General features: G+C 44.9%; 1 protein-coding gene across 2 annotated transcripts in view; it reads left to right on the top strand.

The window, feature by feature from the left end:
* Positions 1-23,747, top strand: part of LOC306920826 (C-myc promoter-binding protein-like) — a 66,407-nt gene that overhangs the window by 39,803 nt on the left and 2,857 nt on the right. The window contains exons 15-30 of one of the 2 annotated variants that reach the window (XM_079497740.1): positions 2,115-2,248; positions 4,083-4,215; positions 4,353-4,559; positions 5,907-6,035; positions 7,939-8,080; positions 9,015-9,143; positions 11,236-11,358; positions 12,389-12,538; positions 12,652-13,820; positions 14,848-15,076; positions 17,249-17,352; positions 18,564-18,739; positions 19,451-19,618; positions 19,842-20,016; positions 20,777-21,031; positions 21,858-21,975. In XM_079497740.1, the coding sequence (XP_079353866.1) occupies positions 2,115-2,248; positions 4,083-4,215; positions 4,353-4,559; positions 5,907-6,035; positions 7,939-8,080; positions 9,015-9,143; positions 11,236-11,358; positions 12,389-12,538; positions 12,652-13,820; positions 14,848-15,076; positions 17,249-17,352; positions 18,564-18,739; positions 19,451-19,618; positions 19,842-20,016; positions 20,777-21,031; positions 21,858-21,975 (3,541 nt within the window). The remainder of the gene's footprint in view (positions 1-2,114; positions 2,249-4,082; positions 4,216-4,352; positions 4,560-5,906; positions 6,036-7,938; positions 8,081-9,014; positions 9,144-11,235; positions 11,359-12,388; positions 12,539-12,651; positions 13,821-14,847; positions 15,077-17,248; positions 17,353-18,563; positions 18,740-19,450; positions 19,619-19,841; positions 20,017-20,776; positions 21,032-21,857; positions 21,976-23,747) is intronic. The other variant, XM_079497741.1, reaches the window with a different exon arrangement.

Below are 23,747 nucleotides of genomic sequence, written 5' to 3' on the forward strand. Positions count from 1 at the left end.
ACACAGGCCTACAGGGAGAACATATCGGAAGCAGCTGAACTGAACATTCTTTAACAGACAAAAGTAAGGCAACAAGTTCCTGACTCAACAGCTGTGTGTAGTTGTGTTTGGTCTTTGATGTGTGTGTGTGTGTGTGTGAACTGGCAGAGGAAACGCTCCTGAGACCTGTGTTCGTCACAGCTGTCCATCAGTGTTCAGACTCTTACACATCCAGTAACTCCTGTTCCTATATCCACTTTGAAGCGTTACTGGAAATGTTGAATAATTGAATTGTCAATTATTATTCAACTCTTGCATGTGTACAGTAGTTTGCAATAAAATTTGTCATAAAATACTGTTTAAAAAAAAAGAAAATGATACTTGAAATAGTACATATAATGAAGCTACCTTACTGAAAGCTCAGGGTACCCAAAGTAAGTAAAGTTTTGTAATAGTAATCAAAATCTACAAAGTAACTAATAACTAAAGTTCCAATAATTGTAGTGGAGTAAAAAGTATATTTTTAAATTTAAATATTTGCCTTTGAGATGTAGTGTAGAAGTAAAAGCATTGAAAATGGGAAATACAACACAGTACTTGAGTAAATGTACTTAGTTAATTTCCACCACTGTCATGTGTAGTGTTGTTGTGGTCTTGTTGGAGATGTTTATCTTAGCAGATGTGTGTACCGTAGGAACATGTGCTTTCTACACATGGGCTCATGGGCTCGTCGTCCTAGATATGAGGTCCAGAAGGACAAACACTCACTGCTTACACGGATCAATATGTTGTCCATCTGTCCTCTCTTGGTGTAGCATTCACCATGATCACAATCAGATGTTGTCCCATTTGGTTGCTCTCTACACACAGAGATAAAATAAATGTAAATGGGATGTATAACTATGGTATATTTATAATAAATAACTATACTTTATAATGACTTTTTTTTTACATTAACATTTTTAATAAATATTTGAGGCCAAGAAGGAGTTTGTCTGGGCCCTATTTTTGCCTGGTGCCTTACCCCTTATCCCTAAACATCTTTGCCTTTTTTTTCCTTTTTTCTTTTCTTTTTTTACTATTTTGAAAAACATTTTACTTCAAATACTTCAAATAGCCAACCTACATCGACACATTGTGAGCTTGTAGATCGGCTATTTGAACTATTCAAAATAGCAAAAAAAAGGCAAAGAAGTTTAGGGATAAGGCACCTGTGGAAATAGGGCCCAAGGAATGACCTGCATACTGTGTGCGGTAAGCATGCTAACTAGTTGAAGCAACAAAAGGTTGCCCTTTTGCACTTTTTTTTTCTTTAGTACTGTAGCATGCTCAAATATTGTCTCTTTCTCCTGTATCCTGTATGTTGCAAGGCCATGGCCTTCTGTTAATCCGAGCAAGCGAGCATGTCCAATGTGTGTTTTATTCTTTGCCGTTATTTTTTTAAGAGCAACAAATGATTCCAGCTGTGGCGTAAGTTCTTTGCAGCCTACAGAGAGTCTTCAACAGGGGAAAATATTGACGAGAAAAAGAGAGATAGACTGATTATGGACATCCTACTTCTAGCATGATCAAGTCAAAAGGTTTTAGTATTATTATACTAACACCGCCTGGGTGTCTGTTTTCACACACAAAACACCGTCCAGTATTTTCGTAAGGTGCACTGAGTGCGAGTATAGATTTTATGTCCATTTCCTTCCTCTCTCTCGTTGAAGAGAGGTAATGGTAATGAAGTCCAAACTATAAAAAGGACGACAGCGCATCTAGTGTTCAAATTACCTTTTTATTGGATTGTATTGTAGTTTTAAAATATTTTGACGTACAGTATTCCTGTGTAAAGCTGTACCAGCGGTGACCGCCCTCTGTGTAGTTTTATAAGGCATAAGGCATCAAAAGGTCAGATATCAATTCTTCCATCACTACTAATCGCATTCATTGTTTTTTGGAGGGTCAAAACCTTGGCACTTCAATGAAGCACAAAATCTTTTTGGATGGAATTCTGATAGAAATGTGCCATTTCCATTCAGGTGCTCTAATGTCAGCATTCAGCATTTGCATCAAAAAATAGCTTGTAGGGAAACATCACTGCAATGACACTGCAAAAATATCCACTTGTGTGTGCATGCTCCTCTCCCCAGGTGGACAGCGATAGGCCAGAGGAGACCAGGCTAATAGAGTTTGACGAATCGCAGCGCAGCGAGCACACAGTGTTCATCACACCCCCAGAGTTGCCACCTCTTCCGGGCGGGGAGGAGCATCCTCTCTGCTACAGGTAACACGCAAAGCCACCATCAAGGCTACGTTTATGCAAATTCATCCTGTTAACCAGCACCTTTCAGGCTATGCTAGTCAGTGCTACAATAGTAAAGCCATCATCTGTCTATAAATGCACCACGTCTCTGTATGTCTGTACGTGTGTACGTCTGTAATGCACGTAATTGGAGAACCGTTCGCCCCACGACTTCAAATTCGACACACACGTTCACACCCACCACAGGGAGTGCAGTGTTGAGTCGGTCGGACCCACGGTTGTCCAGAACCGCCACAAAAGGCCTCTGCCCGGGCTCTGGACAGGGCCCCTGCCCAGGGTCCATATATGGAGCTGGCCAGTTCTGACATCACAACACTCCATATTTGGGCATGCCTGACACAGAACTCCATGTAATAAAGGGACACAGAGAGACAGATACAGAAATCTCCATATATGGGCATAAAAGGGACACAGAGGACGGGTGGAACGGGTACTTTGACACGGGTACAACGGGTATTGCATGGCCGGGTGGGACATGGATCTCCAACATCCATCGTTACCGACCCAGTGCTCTACAGCCAGGCACCGGTCTAGTTATTGTACATTTTCCACTCTCTGAACAAAATGCTAAACTTTAACTAAGTAGTATAAGCACCAATTACACAAATGAAGCATGCAATCGAGCTTCTCCCGTTTATTCTTATAATACAGCTGTATAAATGGTGCAGGGATAATAGAACATAAAGTGCAGATATTTAATTTGCAATGGACGTAATTTCAACTAGACCAATTGTATTGGTTGAATGATAATTGGCATTCAATATGACGTATGTGGCAAAATGAGCACAAGATGGACGAGAGAGTAAATTGAACTGAGCGTGCCCAAAAGGATAATTTCTCTGGAGGAGGCTGATTGAAGTGTAGCTGGCATGATCACATACTGGGAATAGGAACTTTACTGCCAAGGGTTGCAGGCTTGGAGTGGAAATGACTGTTGACAAAGTGATTGTGTTGTGTTGCGTGGACACATATTGCTCTCTTATTTTTCTTTACCTTTTGAACATAATTCATAAAACCTCCATCTTCCATGCCAGCTCTCAATAGGAATACAATAAGTACAGAATGGCCGTGGCTTGCCAGAAGAAAAAACAATTATAATAATAATAATAAAGTATTAAAAGGGACATTTCAATATGTATGGACCATACTATGTCTAAATGTTTTCATATTATGTATACATTATATGGATTATATACAGTACAATGTTTTCATGTTATGTACATCATGTTCCATCCGTTTGTTCTGAAATCTGACTTCTGTATAGACCACACAACAGAGAAATGTACAGTGAAAAGTGTAAAGTGATGGATTTGGGGGAATACATTTTTCCCTGACACAGTTGACACTGAAAGTAACATTCTTTTTGATGCCTTGACTTGAGTATATTTGTTGTTGAATGATATGAAATTTCTTTTATCAGACCCCCAGAACAGAATACTTGTGAGCTTTGTACAGCTTTGTACACACCAGCGAGGGAAGCACAAAAGCGTAGCTCTTTAAGAGCACATAAAGGCATTGCTCACAGCAATACTGGTGCCTTCAAACTGTTAAATTGACTTAGCCTGGTCCATTCTCTCATCCTTGAGCTGCCAGTAGAGAAGAAAGCTGACACACTTAGGACACGCACATCAAAACGTGGGATTAATAACAGGTGATCTCCTACTTCTCTCACTTCTCCATATCCTGGGTCAACACATCCCCAACAGCTGTGGAGAAAACTGGAGGAGGGTTTCACTGATCAGTTTGTGAAAACCTGTGCCTGCCTTTTGCCACTGATCCGATTTTCGTCCACTAGGTATGATGGCTTCCCAGTGCTGAGTTTGGACCTCTTTGACCCTATGGAAGGACTACGGACACCTTTGTCTCGCCTCGCCACCCGCCCAAGCTGTCCCACGAGCCCTGCGCCCATGTTTAGACGCACCAAACAGGTCAGCGTGTGCACAAATGAACACGCACGTGTGCGTGTGTGTGTAAACTGTACTACACCCACCCACCAAGCAACACACATTTAACAGCTGTCCCGCTCCACACGTCCACCAACCCCCAACCCTCCCCCCATCCACAGGAGATCAAGTCTTCCCAGAAGATTGCCAAGAGATACTCGTCCATCCCCCAGCTGTGGTCCAAGTGCCTGCTGCGCCACTGCTATGGCCTGTGGTTCATCTGCCTGCCAGCCTATGTCAAGGTGTGCCACTCCAAGGTGCGGGCGCTACGCACCGCCTACGACGTCCTCAGGAAGATGCAGACCAAGAAGCTGCAGCCGCCCGATGAGGTACAGGAGGTCGACTCGCCACACTCTGCCCTTTCACTGGTTTGGTGTAGTGTAGTATGATGTGGTGTTGTTTTTTGTTTTTTTGCGGCACCAAAGGGCCAGCCAGCTCTATTCGTGCAAAAATAGACCAATCACAACAAACCACACAGTTCAGCTGATAATGCTAGCGCCAGTCACAGCCCCCCAAAAGTAGACCAGAGCTGTCAGAAATGTCAGATAAAAGACCACAAATTACCTTTGAATATTCCGAAATAACCAAGACTGATAGAGGAGTGCGTAGTTATTGATGTACTCTCTCTCATTGATATACTAACCAGAAGTTTGGAATATTATCCCTGCTGGGTCTCTCCTCTGCGCTTTGACGAATGGGGATTTCAACATAACTTCCATTTCCAGTTGGCATCCCGAAAATGTTGTCCATAAAACATATTTAACCCCCCAGAAAGCATATAGAAATACAACTGGTACCTTTATACATATGATGTGGGAATGTCCCACAGTCAAAAGCTTCTGGGAACAGATTACTAATTATCTATCTAAAGTATTACAAAAACATATTCCAAATTATTGCTCCTTAATGATGATGTTTCTTTAACTTTAAGTACAGTTCAGAGACGCTTCTGGCTGGCAGTAAGTACAGCTGCAAACAACAACAACAACTCATTTGGCACTGCGATGGCATGCTCCACATTCTCTGCCCTTTAATCACTGGAAAGTAAACAGCTATTAATTGCTGCTGTAACAATGGAGCTTTCTACAGCTAGATTAAATGGTGCTACTGCTACTATCTATCAAACAATAGACAGCTGGAACCATATTCTTTATCAAGTTAGGACCTCTACTATATAATTAGCATTACATATTAACTAATTATATTTATCTAATCCCTTTTTTATTTTTGGTCTTTGTTGAAATCTTTGCTAATTTCTTTTTCTTTTCAGGCGTATAACGGGGTGGGTTGGGAGGGGTTATTTTTATTTTGTATTTATAATTTGTTGATAATTTAAAAAAATCTAGTTGTACGTTGTATTTAATTGTTGTTGTTATCGTTATAATATTAGTATTATTATTATTTTGTATTATTTTCCCTTTTTCTTTGTCAATGGTGGTTGGTGCAGAACGAGGCAAGGATGCAAGCCACCTAGTTGGCAAAGAATTTTAATTAAGTTTTACTTGCATTTTCTGTATGCCTGTATACCTAAACCAGCCCAGAAAATGTTTGACTGTTACATCCAGTCGTGTACTGTGCACACAGGCACAAACGACTCAATTATACTTGGATCAACAACACCATCCTCTTTTCTCACACAAGGAGAGAACAAGGTAACAACGTGCTGTCGTCCGCAGGTGTGCTACCGTGTGCTGATGCAGTTGTGTGGTCAGTACGGCCAGCCGGTCCTGGCAGTCCGCGTCCTGTTTGAGATGAAGAAGGCTGGAGTCCATCCCAATGCCATCACATATGGGTACTACAACAAGGTAGAGACCTACATCCTCTGTGTGTGTGTGTGTGTGTGTGTGTGTGTGTGTGTGTGCGTGCGTGCGTGCGTGCGTGCGTGCGTGCGTGCGTGCGTGCGTGCGTGCGTGCGTGCGTGCGTGCGCGCAAGATGCTTTTTTCGAGCGATCGAAAAAGGAAATCATGGAGGGAACTCACTGGTCTGCTACATGCAGTGCAGTACATGACACCTCATCAGAGTAAATCCTCGTAACAGCCCTTCACTGACATTTACACTCACCTCAAGGTTGTACAACAGCCTTTGTAATCACATGCAGCTGTCACAGCGAGTCGTGACTCTCTGCCTTGCTGGATGGTGAGTAGTGGAAAGTATGGGTAAATATTGTTATTAATATTAGTAATGTCTCTGCAAGCCGGAGATATTGCATTCAGCCATGTCTGTCTGTGGTAGAGTACTCAACGTGCCTGAAAATTATTATCAATGTATGCTTTTACATGCACTTGCATGTGATGATGCAGTATACTGTACATGTTTAAGTGTGTGTGTTAAGTAGAAACAGTAGCTTAATGTTCTCACCCATAGAGTGCCTCTGTGTGTGACTGGGTGCATTAATACAAACTGCCCTCTCTGACACTGATCTCCAGACAGACGGCTCTGTCGCCCCTCTAAACAGCTTGTGGCCTAGAAGCGTGTTGTCATAACAATGGTACAGACGGCAGCCACGGTATCGATCTCCCCGGGCATTTACCTCATTTCACCTGGTCAGGTGAAATGGCAGACGCAGAGGGAGACAGATTCTCAGCTCTCACTGCTTGCTCTCTCCTTCTGCCAACTGGAATAGCATTTAATTTGGCAGCGTGCCTGTGGCTTTCTCAGGGAGAATGTTCAAGTGGCTTTTATGTGCAAGAGAGAAAGCTAAATGTGAGATGGATTGGTGTCCAATCCATTAGTAATCCTCTTCGTTTCTGTGAAGAGAAAGGGGTGGGCTGGGTGTTACTGGCGGAAATTCATCCTTGGACATGTTGTGGGTACATTTGTGTTTGGGATTAACCACTTTAATATTGATTGTTCTAATTAGCATGAGTGTGTATTCTTCTGGCATGACCATGTCATGCTTAGTGCTTTAGATCTTGAATTTAATGACGGTTGGATGAGAATTCCATCCATTCAAATTGAATTTGACTCAAAATATCTGTATTCACAGAAATGTTTTTGATCTCCCCTCCCTCTGTAGTTCTATTTTTGTTTTGTTGGAGGTTTGCTCATTGCATCAACAATGAGCGTCTCACTGTGATCCTGTGGTTTAAATAATGGTTGAATTCATGGAAAAATTTAATTAAAATAAAATAACCAGTCACTGTTGTGTGACTGGTGTTGGTTTCCATGTCTTGTGCACTACTTTAATTTGTATGGTAATGGCCACATAAAAATATATTTTGCATATTTTTGCTGCAAAGCACATTTTAGTTTCCCTCTGCGTGAACCAGATAAGGTTTGACTCCCCTCCCCTCCCCTCCTCTCCCCTCCTCTCCTCTCCTCTCCTCTCCTCTCCTCTCCTCTCCTCTCCTCTCCTCTCCTCTCCTCTCCTCTCCTCTCCCTCCCCTCCTCTCCTCTCCTCTCCTCTCCTCTCCTCTCCCCTCCCCTCCCCTCCCCTCCCCTCCTCTCCTCTCCTCTCCTCTCCTCTCCTCTCCCTCCCCCCTCCCCTCCCCTCCCCTCCCCTCCCCTCCCCTCCTCTCCTCCCCTCCCCTCCCCTCTCCTCTCCTCTCCTCTCCTCTCCTCTCCTCTCCTCTCCTCTCCTCTCCTCTCCCCTCCCCTCCCCTCCTCTCCTCTCCTCTCCTCTCCTCTCCTCTCCTCTCCCCTCCCCTCCCCTCCTCTCCTCTCCCCTCCCCTCCCCTCCCCTCCTCTCCTCTCCCCTCCTCTCACAGGCGGTGTTGGAGAGTACATGGCCCTCCACTACCAGAGGTGGTTACTTCCTATGGATGAAGCTAAGAAATGTGGTGCTGGGCGTGGCCCAGTTCAAACAGGCGCTTCGGAAACATGGCCCGCTCACCCAGAGCCCTCTGTCAGGTAACTATGAATAAACCTCTGCCTCGTCTCTGTCTCGTCTTATGTTGTCCTCTCCATGTACGAGAGACTAGATTTGATGTGGAATAGAGGAGAGGATTAATTTGAGTGAATTGTGCCGTTTGTTCTATTGGAATGCAATAGTCTGACACACATTATGAGGGATGCAAGAATTGTACCGTATCATAAGCAGTCATAAACATGAAGTGTTCTGGGCTGTTTGACTCACTCAACAGAAAACTGCCTAAAGAATTATATATATATTTTTGAACAGAAAACAAGAACCCAGGCAGCTATGTTCTCAAAATAAGAGTTAACCACCTACAAATTGAATTGATTGGTGAATTGGTTCATCTGAATGAGAACATATTTCGCTGCATATTCATTCATTTACCTTAAGCGTATACGAGTGATCTGTCAGACTTGTCCCATTGTCAACCAAGTCTGCATTGGATCATAATGTGTGATTTGGTTTACTAGAGCCATGCATGGCAATGCATGGCCATGCATGCCCCCCCCCCAAAAAAAAACAAACAAAACAAACACACACAGAAACCCATAGGATGCATGCTACTCTGTTATGCAAATGCTGGCTTTTTATGCTAACTCCCTGTACCAGCGTTGTGTTGCTGAAACTGCATGTCCCCTTACTGATTTACTTCAGACTCCGCTACAAAAATTACGAGTGCCGGCCTGCCGGGTACCTGTAAACAATATAGACATCCTCACTTATACACATATTTATAGACACAAAACAGTAAACACTGAGGGACACAGGCCTACTGTGTAACATTCAGGGAAGTACACTTTCCAGCACTACTGACCTACAGTAATCTCTAATAGTAAAAACAAACAAAAACAAAAACAAAGAATTTCTCTACAAAAGCCCCTGGAGCGGCTTCCAGACATCCTTTAATGCCTTATTGTCTTTGGGCAGATGGCAGCGATGCGGACGCAGTGAGTCACGGCAGCCTGGATAGCTCCGTCGACACTAACGTGGCCGAGCAGGGCCCCTACGCTGCAGACCCCGTCAAAGTAGACCCCATTGACGATAAATCTAGCACAGGTACACTCGAACAGGGCTGCCGTCCTGACTCCGCTCTTTCACGGGGCAGCCATTTTGTACCTGCATATCTTTTTTTTCTTTGTTTCACTGACACCTTTTTTATTTGCTTTGTTCTTTCTCCATTTCCCATGCTTTTTCCACACTCCTCGCTCGCCTTCCAAAAACCCTCTCTTATGATTTGTTTTCCCTTTTCCCCTCCATGACTCCCTCGTCCCTGTCCATACGTCCTGTCCTGTTTTCATCCTCATTCCACATTGGTGTCTCTCCATGTTGTTTTGGTTTTGTTGCCGTGGTTTCTGCTCTTGCACTGTCCCCTAACCCTGCCCCTACTTTACTCTGGCCCTTGCCTGTGTGTGCCCCTTGCATGCAGTCGGCCGTCTGGGCGGCAGTGTGGGCTTGCGGGGCCTGGCGGCCCTCTCTGAGCCCAGAGACCCCGCCCGCCACTCAGGTAAAGCCTCTCTTCTGTCTGTCCATCTGTCTGTCCTTCTGTCTGACTAGTAGTCGGGTAGTTTCTAATTTCAGCTTTTTTTACCGACTTTAACTTAGGTCTGTCTGTCTGTCTGCCCGACTGAGCTATTTTCTCCTGTCTTTCTTTCTGTCCCTCGGTCTGTTGTCTTTCTGTTTGGAGTTTTGTCTTCTCTCTCCGTTTGTCTTTCTGACTGCCTGTGTGAGGTCTCTTCCCACAACCTCTTAGGTGTAAATTAAATTGTACCCTTTTTCTTCATTTTTGACTTTTACCAAACTAGCCATCCTGTCACCCACCTGGCCCTCTCTCTGTGCTGCCTGCCCCCCAACCAAGACACAGCATTTTTTGTGTGTGTGTGTGTGTGTGTGTGTGTGTGTGTGTGTGTGTGTGTGTGTGTGTGTGTGTGTGTGTGTGTGTGTGTGTGTGTGTGTGTGTGTGTGTGTGTGTGTGTGTGTGTGTGTGTGTGTGTGTCGGTTTCCTTGACTGTTCCTCACAGGATTGTTGCATGGTGCTCTACAGTGTATGGCCAGCCTCCTGCACTGTGAAGTGTACAGTTTACACAGAGCACAGAATAGGAGGCTGGTCATACAGCCTTTATGCTTTATCCAGAGGAGAGTGTGAGCGAGCGCTCCCAGGGAAAGATGAAAGAGGAGAGCAGATCAAGAGAAATCTGGTTGCCTAGAGACCCAGGGAAATTGGAGAGAGAGAGTGTGAGAGAGAGAGAGAGAGAGAGAGAGAGAGAGAGAGAGAGAGAGAGAAATGTCAACGTGACATTGTTTTTATTCTACTGCTTTCTCAGCCTTCCAAATCTTTTTCATTCTACTAGAGTAGAATAAAAAATACGATTTTTGTTTAAATGATTTGTCACTTAAGTTACTAATTCACAGTGAATGGAATTAAACTGAACTGAATTGAATTAACAAAGGCATGAGAGACTTTCATTATAGACACAGGAAAGTGCAGAGATTGAGAGACAAGGTGCGTGAGCATAGCCGCCGCTGTGTACTGTGCACTATATTCTTAAGGACTTTTAGTTTAGGTGCTAGAATAAAAACGATGAACACAAAAGACAGGCGCAGGCGAGTTCAAAGAAGAGCCAAGTCCAAGTCAAAGCTTATCCCTGATCTCTCCACTGTTCTGTCCAAACAAAGCAGAACTACCTAAATAATATTTATGGATCATGTTGATACGGTGGACTGAATACCCGTCACAGTCCATAGAATAATCGAGGTTAAAGGGTGTGCAACATGCTGCAAGATGCTCTACACCTGTGCTTGTCAGCGTGGGGGTCCGGGGACCCCCAGAGGCCCCCAGCTAAATGATTGACAGTTACAGTAGGAACTAAAAGTTCAGAGTTGGAATTTTCCCAGTGTCATTGAAATATGCACGCCCTGCTCACATGCTGACCTACTGAGTCGCTCTTTAAATAAGAGACACAGGTTCAAAATAGGAGGTTCACCAGTTGATTGTGAATAACTATGATGACTGGTTCCCATGTGGGGAGGTTTTGGTCGTCATAACACTTCCCACAGTCTCTGTTATCCTGCTGTATTCAGTACCTCACTTCTTTCCTGGTCTCCTATCTACCCCCCCCCCCCCCCCCCACCCCCCCTCTCCCTCCCTCAGGGGACCAGTCAGATTTGGGCTATAACTCGCTGTCCAAAGAGGAGGTGCGGAGAGGGGACCCCAGTGGAGGAACGGACATGGGCGCCGATAAAGACGACAAGAAGGAGAGCGACTGCAGCTCCTGTTAGTAATCGCCAGCCATGCATATGAATTCTCACACGTTTAACACAACACCACTGTGTAGTTTCTGTGTTAAAAAGAACTACATTGCATCCAGCTTGGCCGGGCATTCCAACAAACATAATTGGCTGTGTTTGTGGATGGGAAGCCGGGTGGATAGGGTTATCTATTTAGCTGACTGTAAGGTGAAAAGAAGCTGGCTGGCGACTTCATGTTTAGAATGTTAACAACCTGAGCGGCATAAACGGAGGTCTCCGCCCTATCAAATAGTACCGCTCGACGCTCAGGACAGAGATGAATCACAGGACGGAACTTTATTGATATCATAACCGAGCGCATCGCTCCACAGGCTGGGAGCGCCTGTTGGGCAACATTCAATGTCACTTCCGGTTGGGACGTCATCCAAAATGTTCCCCCCCATTTTAGCTCGAAAATCTTAAAACGTGAATAACTCTTGATCTAAATCAATCCGTCCAATTCTAACCAAAGATGATGTTTTTGACGGCCCATTGCGGTCCCGTCGCTAGTCACGCTAGAATTAATCATACATCCCGTTGTTGTCGATCGCCTCGGGGTGTTTTGGCTACATCTAGCTACTTCAGCTACATCCAAGATGGCGCCTTGTGCACCTTGAAATATGTTCCATTGCTGCAAATCGCTGGGCGCTCTGATTTAATGGTCCTAAATACCCCCGGGCGTTTAATGGTCCTAAATACCGCCGGGCGTTTAATGGTCCTAAATACCCCCGGGCGTTTAATGGTCCTAAATACCCCCGGGCGTTCGGGGTGTTAACGTTCTCTAAACACGTACAGTATCAGTTTATCTGTCTAATGCCCTTTGGTGAATTGTCAGGGTAATTAATGTGCAAGAAGCTGCACGCATGATTAATTTAAAAAGTCAAGACTGTGTGTGTGTGTGTGTGTGTGTGTGTGTGTGTGTGTGTGTGTGTGTGTGTGTGTGTGTGTGTGTGTGTGTGTGTGTGTGTGTGTGTGTGTGTGTGTGTGTGTGTGTCTGTGCTTGTGTGTATGTGTAGTATCTGAGACAGAGAGTGCTAAGGGCAGTGGGGACTGTCTACCACAGCTAGACATGGAGGTTCCTCCGTCCTTCAAACCTCGTGGCATCGTCCGTGGCAACTGTCCCTTTGATGGCGCGTCCTGTAAGCCCAAAAGCTCTGCCAGCACAGGTGAAATAATAAGCCACTGTTATCACCACTGTTTCATTGCATTTGATCGTATTAGAGGATTGCAAATATAATTGTTGTTCTCTATTTCTCATTTCCCTCTCTTCCTCTCTCAGGTCACATAGCAGGCCTCCTGTTCACCTCCTCCCTGGAGGAGATCGGGGAGGTGCAGAGCAACAGTTTTCTCCGGCGCCACAACAGCGCCCTGGAGGAGGCGGTGGGCTGCGGCAGTGCGGACTCGCAGGCAGCGCGCTGCCGCAGGCTAAGCGGTGACACGGTGGTGTCCGCCAGTGGTGGCACCCCCGTCCTCGGCCTGGGGATGAGCCGCGGCGAGACGGACCCGGCCAAGATTGCGGAGCACCTGGGCGCCGACGTCAAGATCCTCTCGGGTGCCAACTTCAGTCAGAGCAAGAGACCCCGCTCGCTGGCGCTGGGCACTTCGGAGGGCGCGCGGAAGGCGGCGGCCATCACCGAGACGGATGACAGCGACGGAGACGACAAGGGCAACACTGACGGCATCTTTGATCTGGAGGATCTGGATTTGGACGGGCCTGCCCCGGAGACGGCCACCGGCCTCTCCAGAGGCGGCGAGCCGCGTAAGAGGACGGTAGGGCACAGTGCCAGTTTCGGTGGCGTGGCCTCCAGCGCGCCCAGGGTGGCGGTACAGCGCACGGGCATCGAGACGGGCTACGATCCGCTCTCCCTGCTGGCGGCCGAGTCGCAGTGGCACGGCGCCGGCGAGCAGGAGCTGGAGCACGACGAGTCGGGCGGCACCACACCCACCACCCGAAGACCCCTGGCCCGGGAGATCGAGCTCTACATGAACCACATGGGTAGCCCACTGGGAAGCCGCACCCCGAGCACGGACCTGTCCCAGGACCCCTCCAGCCCCCTGCTGCTGCACCCTTACTCCTCCTCCTCTTCCTCCCTCTCCACGCCCCGCAGGGCCAGTCTGCCCCACGGCTCCCCCCTCAGGCCCGGCAGGGTGCCGCGCTCCCAGACGTACCACTCGCCCTCCCCCTCCGCCTCGTCGCAACAGCGCCTGTGGTCCTCGCCCCCGAGCAGACGCTCCAGTGCCACGCCCAGTCCCCGGCCCAGCCCGTACAGGGACAGAAAGGACAGCTTGGCGCCCCCCTCACCCTCCTCCTCCTCGTTTGCGCTGGACACTCTGCTCACGCCCTCCCTGGACGTGTTCAAGAGCAGCATGTTCTCTGCCGGGAAGGGTGTGGCCGAGAAGGCCAGCCGCTGGTACTCTCGTCTGGCCACCTACACCACGCCCACCAAGGTACCAGTGTTTGATTTCGACAGCGATGTTTGATGTTAGTTTTAGTCATAGTCTTTTCATTTAGTTTTTGTGACTTTTTTTAGTTTTAGTATACTATTAGGCGATATAAGAGTAAGAGTTTAGTTGACTAAATCTACAGTTGATTTTGTCGACGAAAATGTATTTTGGCGGGCCTTGATGGCACCGTAATGCCTGATTTTACACTTGGATTAATGCTGAAAATAGCCGATCTTCGCGAAGCGACGCATTGTGAGCTTGCTATTTTCAGAGCGCAACACCTGAGTGCAACCAAACTACAGGATCTCTGCTCCACTACTCTGTCACCCCCTAACACTTGTGGAGTCCTCAATTTTCTGTCCTCACTTTTTATCCTCAATACGTACATTGCTCAGCCAATGAAATCATCGCTATGGAGTACACACGCACAAATCTGGGCATAGGAGGGGCTCAAAAAGTTAGTTGACGAACATTTTTCGCCATAGTTTTAGTCGAAGAAATCAACACTACAAGGTACAGCACATCACGCGCTGGTCAGATCAGGGGCACTGTGGGAGGGTTTGTTGACGTGTTATATAATATATTGTTTTAGGAATCACATACACATGATTCTCCATAGGTTTGGCACTGGAACCTGAACTGCATTGTCCATGCAGTGTCCATTGTCCATTGTCCATGTCTTTGTAAATGAGGCTTAAATATCATAATAAGTGTTTTTTTGTCTTTGGGTATTGGTTGAAGAACCACAAAATACAAATTCAGCTGTAATCATCTAAGAACAAATTTGGAGCACCACTGCCCCCTTGTGGATTGTCCACTGTCTGACAATCTGCCCTCCCTTGCATTGCTGAACATTTCCCTGATGTAATTCCTGCTAACGCTAGGCGTTTGTCAGTGTTCAAGTTTAGTCACCACTTTTTTGTTTTCAAAATTGTCAGTATACTGAAATACATTAGCAATTAAAGTGTCAGAATGATATATATTTCCCAGTTAGTTTTGTGATGCTCATTACCTTGTCCCCACACACCAGGACGGTAACAGTGACCGTGTGAGTGTGTCCTCCCTGGGCATGGGGGATCCAGACTGCTCCTCCCTACTGGACGAGGACAGCTGCAGAGAGCCAGATGGCTACTCGCTGTTCCCCCAAAGGAACGGCCCCGTGAGCCCCCGCAAGAGTCCCAGGCCGAGCCCCCTTCGCAGTAGGCTGGACAGCTCGCCCACATGCCACAGCTCTGGGAGACGTACGCCTATGCATGCTGGTAAGGTTATCTTTGTCCTTAATGACACATTGGGCCCTATTATGCATGTCTTAAGTACCAGGTCTTATTACTTAACTTAAGACCTGGAGGCGTGATCAATGCCATTTGGCTATTCTGAGTGGCCAAACAGCATTGACCACGCCTCCAGGTCTTAAGTTAAGTCATAAGACCTGGTACTTAAGACACGCATAATAGGGCCCATTATGTTGTATTATTCTAAGTTAAACAAACAAAAGCACTCATCCAGTCTTGACAGTATGTCGGCAGCTGTGAAGCTGACATGAAAAACTGTCAAATGCATGGAAATCCCAATATTGATCAATGGAAATTGCCAATTGTTTTCTGCACACAGAAGAAACTAGAAAGGTCGCAATTTTAAAAAATTGCAAAGTGTGGTTGCCGCAGTGGCTTACATATGCCCCTCCCACTGATATTGCCAGCCAATTACAATGTTGCGTCACCCCTGCGATCATGCGTAAGTAATTCGGATGGGATTTATCCCCCCAAAAAAAAAAATCTGCAAGAAACGGTTACATTTTTCACATTTGCGGCGCCCCCTATGGATGAAAATGGAATCGCTTTTGGCTTTTGGTTGATTAAACCACCCGCGACATCTGATTCAAATTTGGGATGGATTGGACATTCCGTTCGTGACTTCAGGCATTTTTTGTAAAATAGGCCCCTCCCGCTAACTTCGGACGACGATTAAGGCCGAACGATACGGACAAAAAAAATTCAAAAAATCTGAAAAAAAATGAAACGCGGTCCGATAGGTCCAGAGATCATGTGTACCGATTTCTGTGAGATTCGGACAAAATCTGTAGAAATAGAAAATAAAGGTGTGTTTTGAAGAAAAATCAAAATGGCGGAAAATCTATCCTGACGCAAATGGGCGTGGCCTATATGGGGAGATGCGTCATGGCCCAAGGAATACAGGGAATTTTGAATTTACGACCTATGGTTCAAGAGTTATAAGCCAAAACGTAAAGTGGGCTGTTATAGCGCCACCATGAGGCCGACCGATATAATTATAAGTGAATTAATTTCAGTAAGTATTACGAATTATCCCTCCAAGTTTTGTAACTATAGTCCTTACGGTCTCCGAGGAAAAAATACTTGAACGTGATTTTTCGCATTTTCCCATTCATGTCAATGGGGACATTTAATGCACGAATAAATTAATATCAATTAAACTATACAACATTTCTCTTAGAAACGAGCAAGCACACCATTCCCGATTTTTCCGGTCAATTTGAGATATGGCTCAAGTGCGTACAGTCAAAACTGTAGGAGGAGTAGTACTACAAAGTTTAGGGTTACTCTAGCGAAATAAAGAAAAAAAGTGTTACAATTACAATAGTCTGGTTGCCCTATAGTCTGGTTGCCCTTTAGGGCAACCACACTAAATATGTGTTTTCATATTGCAATGCACATCACAATGGCAGTATTGCACAGAAATGTAGCTGCAGTACACAGTATACTTTGCATGTAGTGCTATCACGAGCATAGCAAAAAAATAATAATCACACGTTGTGAAGTGAGCGGTGCAACTGTACTGTGTGGGGGCCCCCCCGGAATATCCAGACCCCCAGGAACACGTCCAGGGGGGCGGCCCGGTTCCGGCGAGCCTTCCCGGAGTTCCCATGTCCGAAACGGTTGAGAAATGACAGAGTTACCATGTTGCAGCTTTCCATGCTCGGCCTCGGACACAGGCACAGACCCAGGGACAGACATACATACATACACACATTGCTACTTGAGCGGTTAGTCACCGCTCAAAAAAAGAAAAAAGTAAAAGAAACTCCTGCCATGCACATTACCTGGGATGGTAGTGTTTTGCATTGGCATAGAGGGCTCCACCACACAGAGACCATTCTGTACAGTACAGTAACAGCTTCATTGTGTTACCTCTCATTACCCTCTCCTATACTGTCAAATAAAGCGAAAATGTCCTCAAAATAAATGCGGAAAAACTAAAGGAGGCATGTTACTTGCTTATAATATTTGCTTATTAGAATGAGTATACCGGTATACTGTATAAAATAATTATAAATGGAGTGAATATATTGTTTGCTTCTTTGAGATATACTTGAAGGCACCACCTCAACTCTGGCTGTTTGACCTTAACGATATGTGTATAAATAACAGTGGTGTTTTGTGGTGTCACTCTAGGCTCTCTCTTCTCCCCGCCTGGCTTTCCTCTACCTGACAAGTCTGATCTGGGCTCCTCACACTACACTAGCAACACCAGCATCTTCAACAACTATGCCATGGAGGTAAAATCATAATTACACAATGTAACTAGTACTATAATCACAGGCTTTGCTCTCTAAGTCTAAAGCAGGTTAACCATTCATCCTCTTCATATAGCTTCAAGATCAGTGTTTAACCCACAGAGCCTGTTAGTGTGAAATAGAACATTCCACAAAAATAAAACCCATATATCTTTCACTAATTACATCTCTTCTAGTCCAGTGGGTCTCAAACCTTTCAATTTCAAGGACCCCATAACTCTGAGAGTATACAAATTGAATTGAGGTTGGTTCCATTTACAGTTTACACTCTTAGATTTGCAGACCTGTAAGGGTCCATTTGAAACCCCCTCAAGGACAGTCCCTGGACGGTCCAGGAAACGGAAACCCCTTTCCGACCCCATGTAGCCACTGCTCTAGTAGTCCATATCTCCAGGGAAGTGTGCATTTAGAGCAGACGCTCTAATCCAGAGCGATTTACAGTAAGCAAGGTAAACACGAGGTAATACATCAAATGCATAGAGACAGCTTCAGTAATCTAGGATCATAGGTAAACCAAGAACCTATCATCATCATCATCAGTCTAAACATTATTATATCAAAGAATAAATAATATGTACACTGAATCTATAGACAAACTATAGGATGCCAGGTCAACAAATTTACCTGGCATCATTAAGACATGCGAATCCCTTGACTCCTTCAAAACTGCTCTCAAAGGGCACCTACGGACGGCTGCAATTCGAAACTGGCCCCAGTAAAATCTGAATCCCCCACCCACCCCTGTTTCCCCTCACTGTATATGTTTCTTTTCCCTTTTTACCTCCTGCTCCTATGATGATTTCTTTTTGACTATATAGTTGTGTATATTCGTACGTCTCTAAATGTTTTGATGAATTGAAAATGGTGGGCCCTATTGTAAACAAGTGTAATGCTTTATGGTGTCGTCCACTCACTGTTAACAGTATTTGTATTGAGGTGTACTTGAAATGTACTGTAATTCTGCAAACTGTTAATCAATCAATCAATCAATCAATCAATCAATCAAAAGCATTTGTCTAAATAACAATAATAATAATAACAATCTAAATTACATTGTAACCTTTGCATAAGACTGCATGGTCGTCAAGGCTAGGGCAAGACTGCTCCATTGTAAAGCGCTTTGGATGAAGGTGCTTAAATAAATGCAGTTAATGCAGCATTTATCTTTCTGTTGAACTCTGGTCCATTCATAGCTGCTGATATCCAGCTGTTCGCGCTGTAAGACGTGCGACGGCCTAGTGTATGACGAGGAGATCATGGCGGGTTGGACGGCAGACGACTCCAACCTCAACACCACCTGTCCCTTCTGTGGGAACCCTTTCCTCCCCTTCCTCAATGTGGAGATTAGGGACATGCGAGGACCTGGGAGGTACTGTATGCTTACACCATGCAAATGCCCACTCACCACGGAAGGACCCTATAGGAAACCAGTGAAAATTCACTGATTTGTTTTATAGTTATTGTTTGCAGCAGGTGGTTAGAATGGTTTAAATGTCTGTTATTTTGATTATCAGTAGACAGTTGAAATACAGTAATAACAAATGTAATTTATAGAGCTGATGTCCAACAATATTATTCACATTTTCACACTAGCCCTGGCATTTTGGAAGCAATTCCAACATTTAAAGCCAAGGCTCCAGTGAATCAATCAAGCGTGGTAATATTCTTCATTACGTGAATGTGTGATGTCAGCACTAACATTGCCAGTATTACAAGCATTGGCAGAGATGCATACTTGACACATTGAACAAGGTGCCCAGTGTGGCAACAAATCTCTTTATGACACCTACACCCCACACACACTTTATGGGCTGAATACACGCTGGCAGGGAAAGCAAAGGTAGACATGGAAGGGAGTGAAAAATAAATAAATACAATATTTAGACAAGTCTACACTTAAACTGGACAGATTTGAGTGTACTATTTGTACTGTGGTCAGTGTGGTGTGCTTGAGTAACACTAGAGATCAACCAGGTAAAGTCACAATTCATGCATGAGCATTATTCCATGGATTAGCTTGAAAAGAAATACCTCTCTAATACCTGTTTTTCTTTCTTTCTCTTGTCTCTTTCTTTACTAGACTATTCTTGAAGAACAGCCCCTCTGGGGATGAGGCAGGGACGTCTTCCTACTCCATATCCACAGGCATGGATACAGGGACATCCACACTGTCCACCCCCTGTCCCACCATGGCCCTCTCCCCCCCTTCCCCCAGGATTGATATCCTAGACTGCTCAAGGGATGGAAGGTAATGCAGACCAGTCCCAACGCAACTCCTTGCAACACAACGCTTTTAGAGACCGCTGGCAGTGGTCTGGACTGACCAGTTGCACACCGGTACCATTTGGGGATAATGGTTGCAATTAGTTACTAATTACCTGGTTGGTTGCATTTATGTGTATGTATTTGTGTGCGTTTGTGAGTTAAGAGTGAGTAATGATATGTGTGTGTCTCTCTCTATTCAGGATCAGATCAACCATGGCCCAGTGTATAGACATCCCAACAGAGCGCCGACAGGGGGCTTTGTCCCCCGGGGCCCAGATGGTCCGGAGCGTAAGCGCCTTCACCCCGATAGTGAACACCCCCAAAATCAACCACTGTATGCCCACCTCAGGGAGCTTGCCCAGCCGCCTCGACGAAACCACTGTAAGACACTGCTTATTTATATGGAAATTGACTGATGCAAGTTTAAATAGGGCCCAGGCAGAGACGAAGAGTTCTTATAATTGTCACAGGGGCCTGCTACGTAATGTTAGTTTTATATCGGATAAATATTATATTTTAGGAAGGAATAAAATGAAATAAATTTAGAGATAGATATCTAGATTTACAATTCAGGTTCTAACATTTGGTTCAATATCACTTTCAATTAAACCATCAACAGTGCTCAGGGAGTGTCTACCAATTCATTGAAGTGTCTACTTGCAGTGGTTTTCTACCTTTTTCAGTTCAAGATCCATTATTCTGCATTTAAGCCACGGACCACCATTTGATTACATTAAGCCTCTCAGACCCAAAACTATGTGGCTAAGCCTTCATCCAATCAAGATAGAGAGGGGCCTTCCGCCCCCGAGCGGGGGCGGGCCTTGGTGTGCGAGCTTTTGGCCTGTCGCGTGTCCCCCCACTGTAGTGCGTGCATGTGCACATCTTGTTACCGGGGCGGACCAGGGGGGGTTTCCAAATCACCCGAATCATTGAATGCTCCTTTAAGTAATGCAGATGTTTAACAGTAATTTAACTTGAGAGCGTAAACCAAATGGACCCGTAAGGGTAAGGGTTTCATATGTTACGCTCTCAAGAGTTAAAAATCTATAAGGGTCAATTTGGTTACTTTGTAATCTGCACTTTTGAATAGTATTTTACTTACTTCTGCTGAGCCGCCCGCCTCCCCTTATCTCTCCCATAGGACCCGCTCAGCATGGACTGGCGTCTCCACAACCCAGAACCTGTGACCGTGCCCTACCTCAGCCCTCTGGTGCTGTGGAAGGAGCTGGAGAGCCTGCTGGAGAACGAGGGCGACGGGGCCATCACGGAGGCCGGCGTGGTGGACCACCACCCCATCATCTACTGGAACCTGCTGTGGTACTTCAGGAGGCTGGACCTGCCCAGCAACCTGCCCGGACTCATCCTCACCTCCGACCACTGCAACACGGGCTCCCAGGTACTGTAGAGAGGATGGCCCATTATTTATCTCTTCATTATCGTTATTACTTTCTGCGCGCGCGCGTGTGTTTGTGTGTGTGTGTGTGTGTTCTGTCCGGTGGATTGCCCGTACGACTTAAAACTGATTAAAAATGTGGATTAAACAATGAAAACATAACTCGGGCAACTCGCGAATCGCAGGGAAAGTGTTCTACAATTAATTAACTCGAGCAACTCGTGAATAGAGTGTTAAAGAATTAAAATAAATTAAGGTCCTGTACATGTGTCAGAAATACTTTATACTGAATTGCAATATTTGATCAACCAAAATAATATTCAATTGAACAATTGATCAAGATTTCGAAGTACAAATGAAAATGTTCAATCTACTTTGTCGCACAACAATCAATGTATCCAATGAGTCAAGTATCAACAAGGTAACCCCAAAAGTAATCCAAAAGTAATCGAATCAAAAATTGTAGATCTTCATCTTCTATTTTCCAAAAATCAAGTAATCCATAAAGGCATCAAATAAAAAGGCAATGCATTGCTCAAAAAGGGAAGAAAGTATTTTCCTGACCCAACCTTCAAGTCAGGAGGCCACAGCAGGTTCCCCTTTGTCCTAAAGCTCAGAGCTAAACCCTCAGAAATGTTTCTTGACCAACCAATACTACTTTGACCTCTCTGTTTTTCTGTTTGTCGTTACAAACATCACGTTTTGCTTGCAACATTGTTGTCCATGCAGTGTTTTATTAAATATCACTTTCTTCTCTCTCTCTCTCTGTCTCTCTCTGTCTCTGTCTCTCTGTCTCTCTCTGTCTCTCCCTCTCTGTCTCTCTCTCCAGATTCCACGACACTGGATGTCAGAGGACAGTAAGCATGTGCTGATCCAGATGTTGTGGGACAATCTAAAGCTTCATCAGGACTCCATCCAGCCTCTCTACATCCTCTGGAACACACACAGTGGGTCACACTGATACTTTAATCACAGATTGCATGCTGACTGTTGTGACAGGAGTTAACTGGTACAAATGGACTAGATAACAGGGTTTATTATGAAAGCAAAATACCGCTTCGGTAGAGGTTTGGGTTGTGTACAGTAGTTACCCTTGCCATCATGATGTAACTCCAAAAATCGGTGAGATATATTCAATAGTTGCTCTTTTGATTAGAATTTATACTCCAGATTGGTCTCCTCGTTGACTTACATTGCACAGGGAGACAGGTTTCAAAGTCACTCTTTTAGCACATAAACAAATGCAATCAAAGCAGATTCTGCTTTTTTTTTTATGTCAACTTCTTCAACTTCAGAGCCCACAGCTAGGGTCCTGGGAGCCAGCCAACTAAATAAGATTTCCCAAACCGAATCAATAGTCACCTGTGGTTGGGGGCGGTCTCCCAGCCCCCTAGCTGCTCTTCTGTTGATATATGTAGACCACGCATTCAGGAGGGAATACTACCGGTTGATAAGAGATATTATGCTAGCTCAGCAGTAGAAATTTCGGCCCTCACGAAGGAGACCTGGATATGAATCTACTACATCATACAAATCTTACGTATTGCATCATACAATTAGCGTAATTTGTTTTGGTGTTTTTATTGAAACTGCCTTCAGTCAACGATAGATCATAATTAATAACCAGAAACGTGGATGGAAACATGAATTATCTAAGCAAACCAGTTCAAAATGCATTATTAGCATGACAATTTAAGCATTGTCAAACAAATGAACAATACCCTAGCAACCATACAAGGGAATGATTAAGCCACTCTGCTGTAAAATGAACCAACATTAAAGACTCAAATGATGAGACAGTGACTAATAATGATAACCATTGTTGATTGGCACATTTTAGTGTGTTTACTGCTGAACACAGAGGGATCTTGTGGAGACGGCTCTGAGCTAACCCCATCTGCTAACAGCCCCCCCTTTCTGTTTGCTCTCTCTCTGTCTTTCAGGGCTTAATTGTACTCTTTTGTTAGACCGTGAGTGTTCATTTTGTGTTGCTGGACACCCACAGATGAGTCATAATTGTGTTTGTTGTCTCTCTCTGTAGTAATCCGTGTGTCTCCTAGCTCACTCTCCCCCTTCCCCCCTCATTTGTATGGAGACAATGCATCAATGTTGTGATTGTTGTTTTGTGCACTTCTATAGTAAGACAGGTTTCACTGGTTTTCATCACATTTGAAATGTCACTGTGAATTGAGGCAGGGTTATATGGTTTGTTATATTTAATCATTTTAGCCCCGTTAGTGGTGGGGTAGCCTCGCAGACCCGTTAGTGGCGTGTCTGGCCAAAAGATACTCAACATTTATTAGGCAAATTGCAGGATGAATCCTACTACTGGCTCCCTTCTCTCACTATAACCCATTCAGGACGGGAACCCCTTTTGATGTTTTAAGCATAGAGCACCGAAGTCTGACGTCAATATTGGTAGAGGGCGTAAATCCACGGGTTCATGTACTTTTTATTTGCATTGTAATCCCCATAGGGGGATTTTAGACCGCCTCATATAAGAACTGTGTTTGAAAAATAAACAAATCATCCAGGACGCTTCACTCATGGATATGAAGAATCAACTGACTGAGACAAAACGCTATTGTTATTTGTTACTGCTACTGAAGTTACATTTTCGCTAGAAACAGACTGTATCATATATGAGTGACTGACAGTCGTAAAAAATACAGAGACACCTCCCTGACAATAACGCAGAGACAGCTTGTTCATTTTTTGA

The sequence above is a fragment of the Electrona antarctica genome (genome assembly GCF_951216825.1).
Source record: "Electrona antarctica genome assembly, chromosome: 3".
NCBI classification, from domain to species: domain Eukaryota; kingdom Metazoa; phylum Chordata; class Actinopteri; order Myctophiformes; family Myctophidae; genus Electrona; species Electrona antarctica.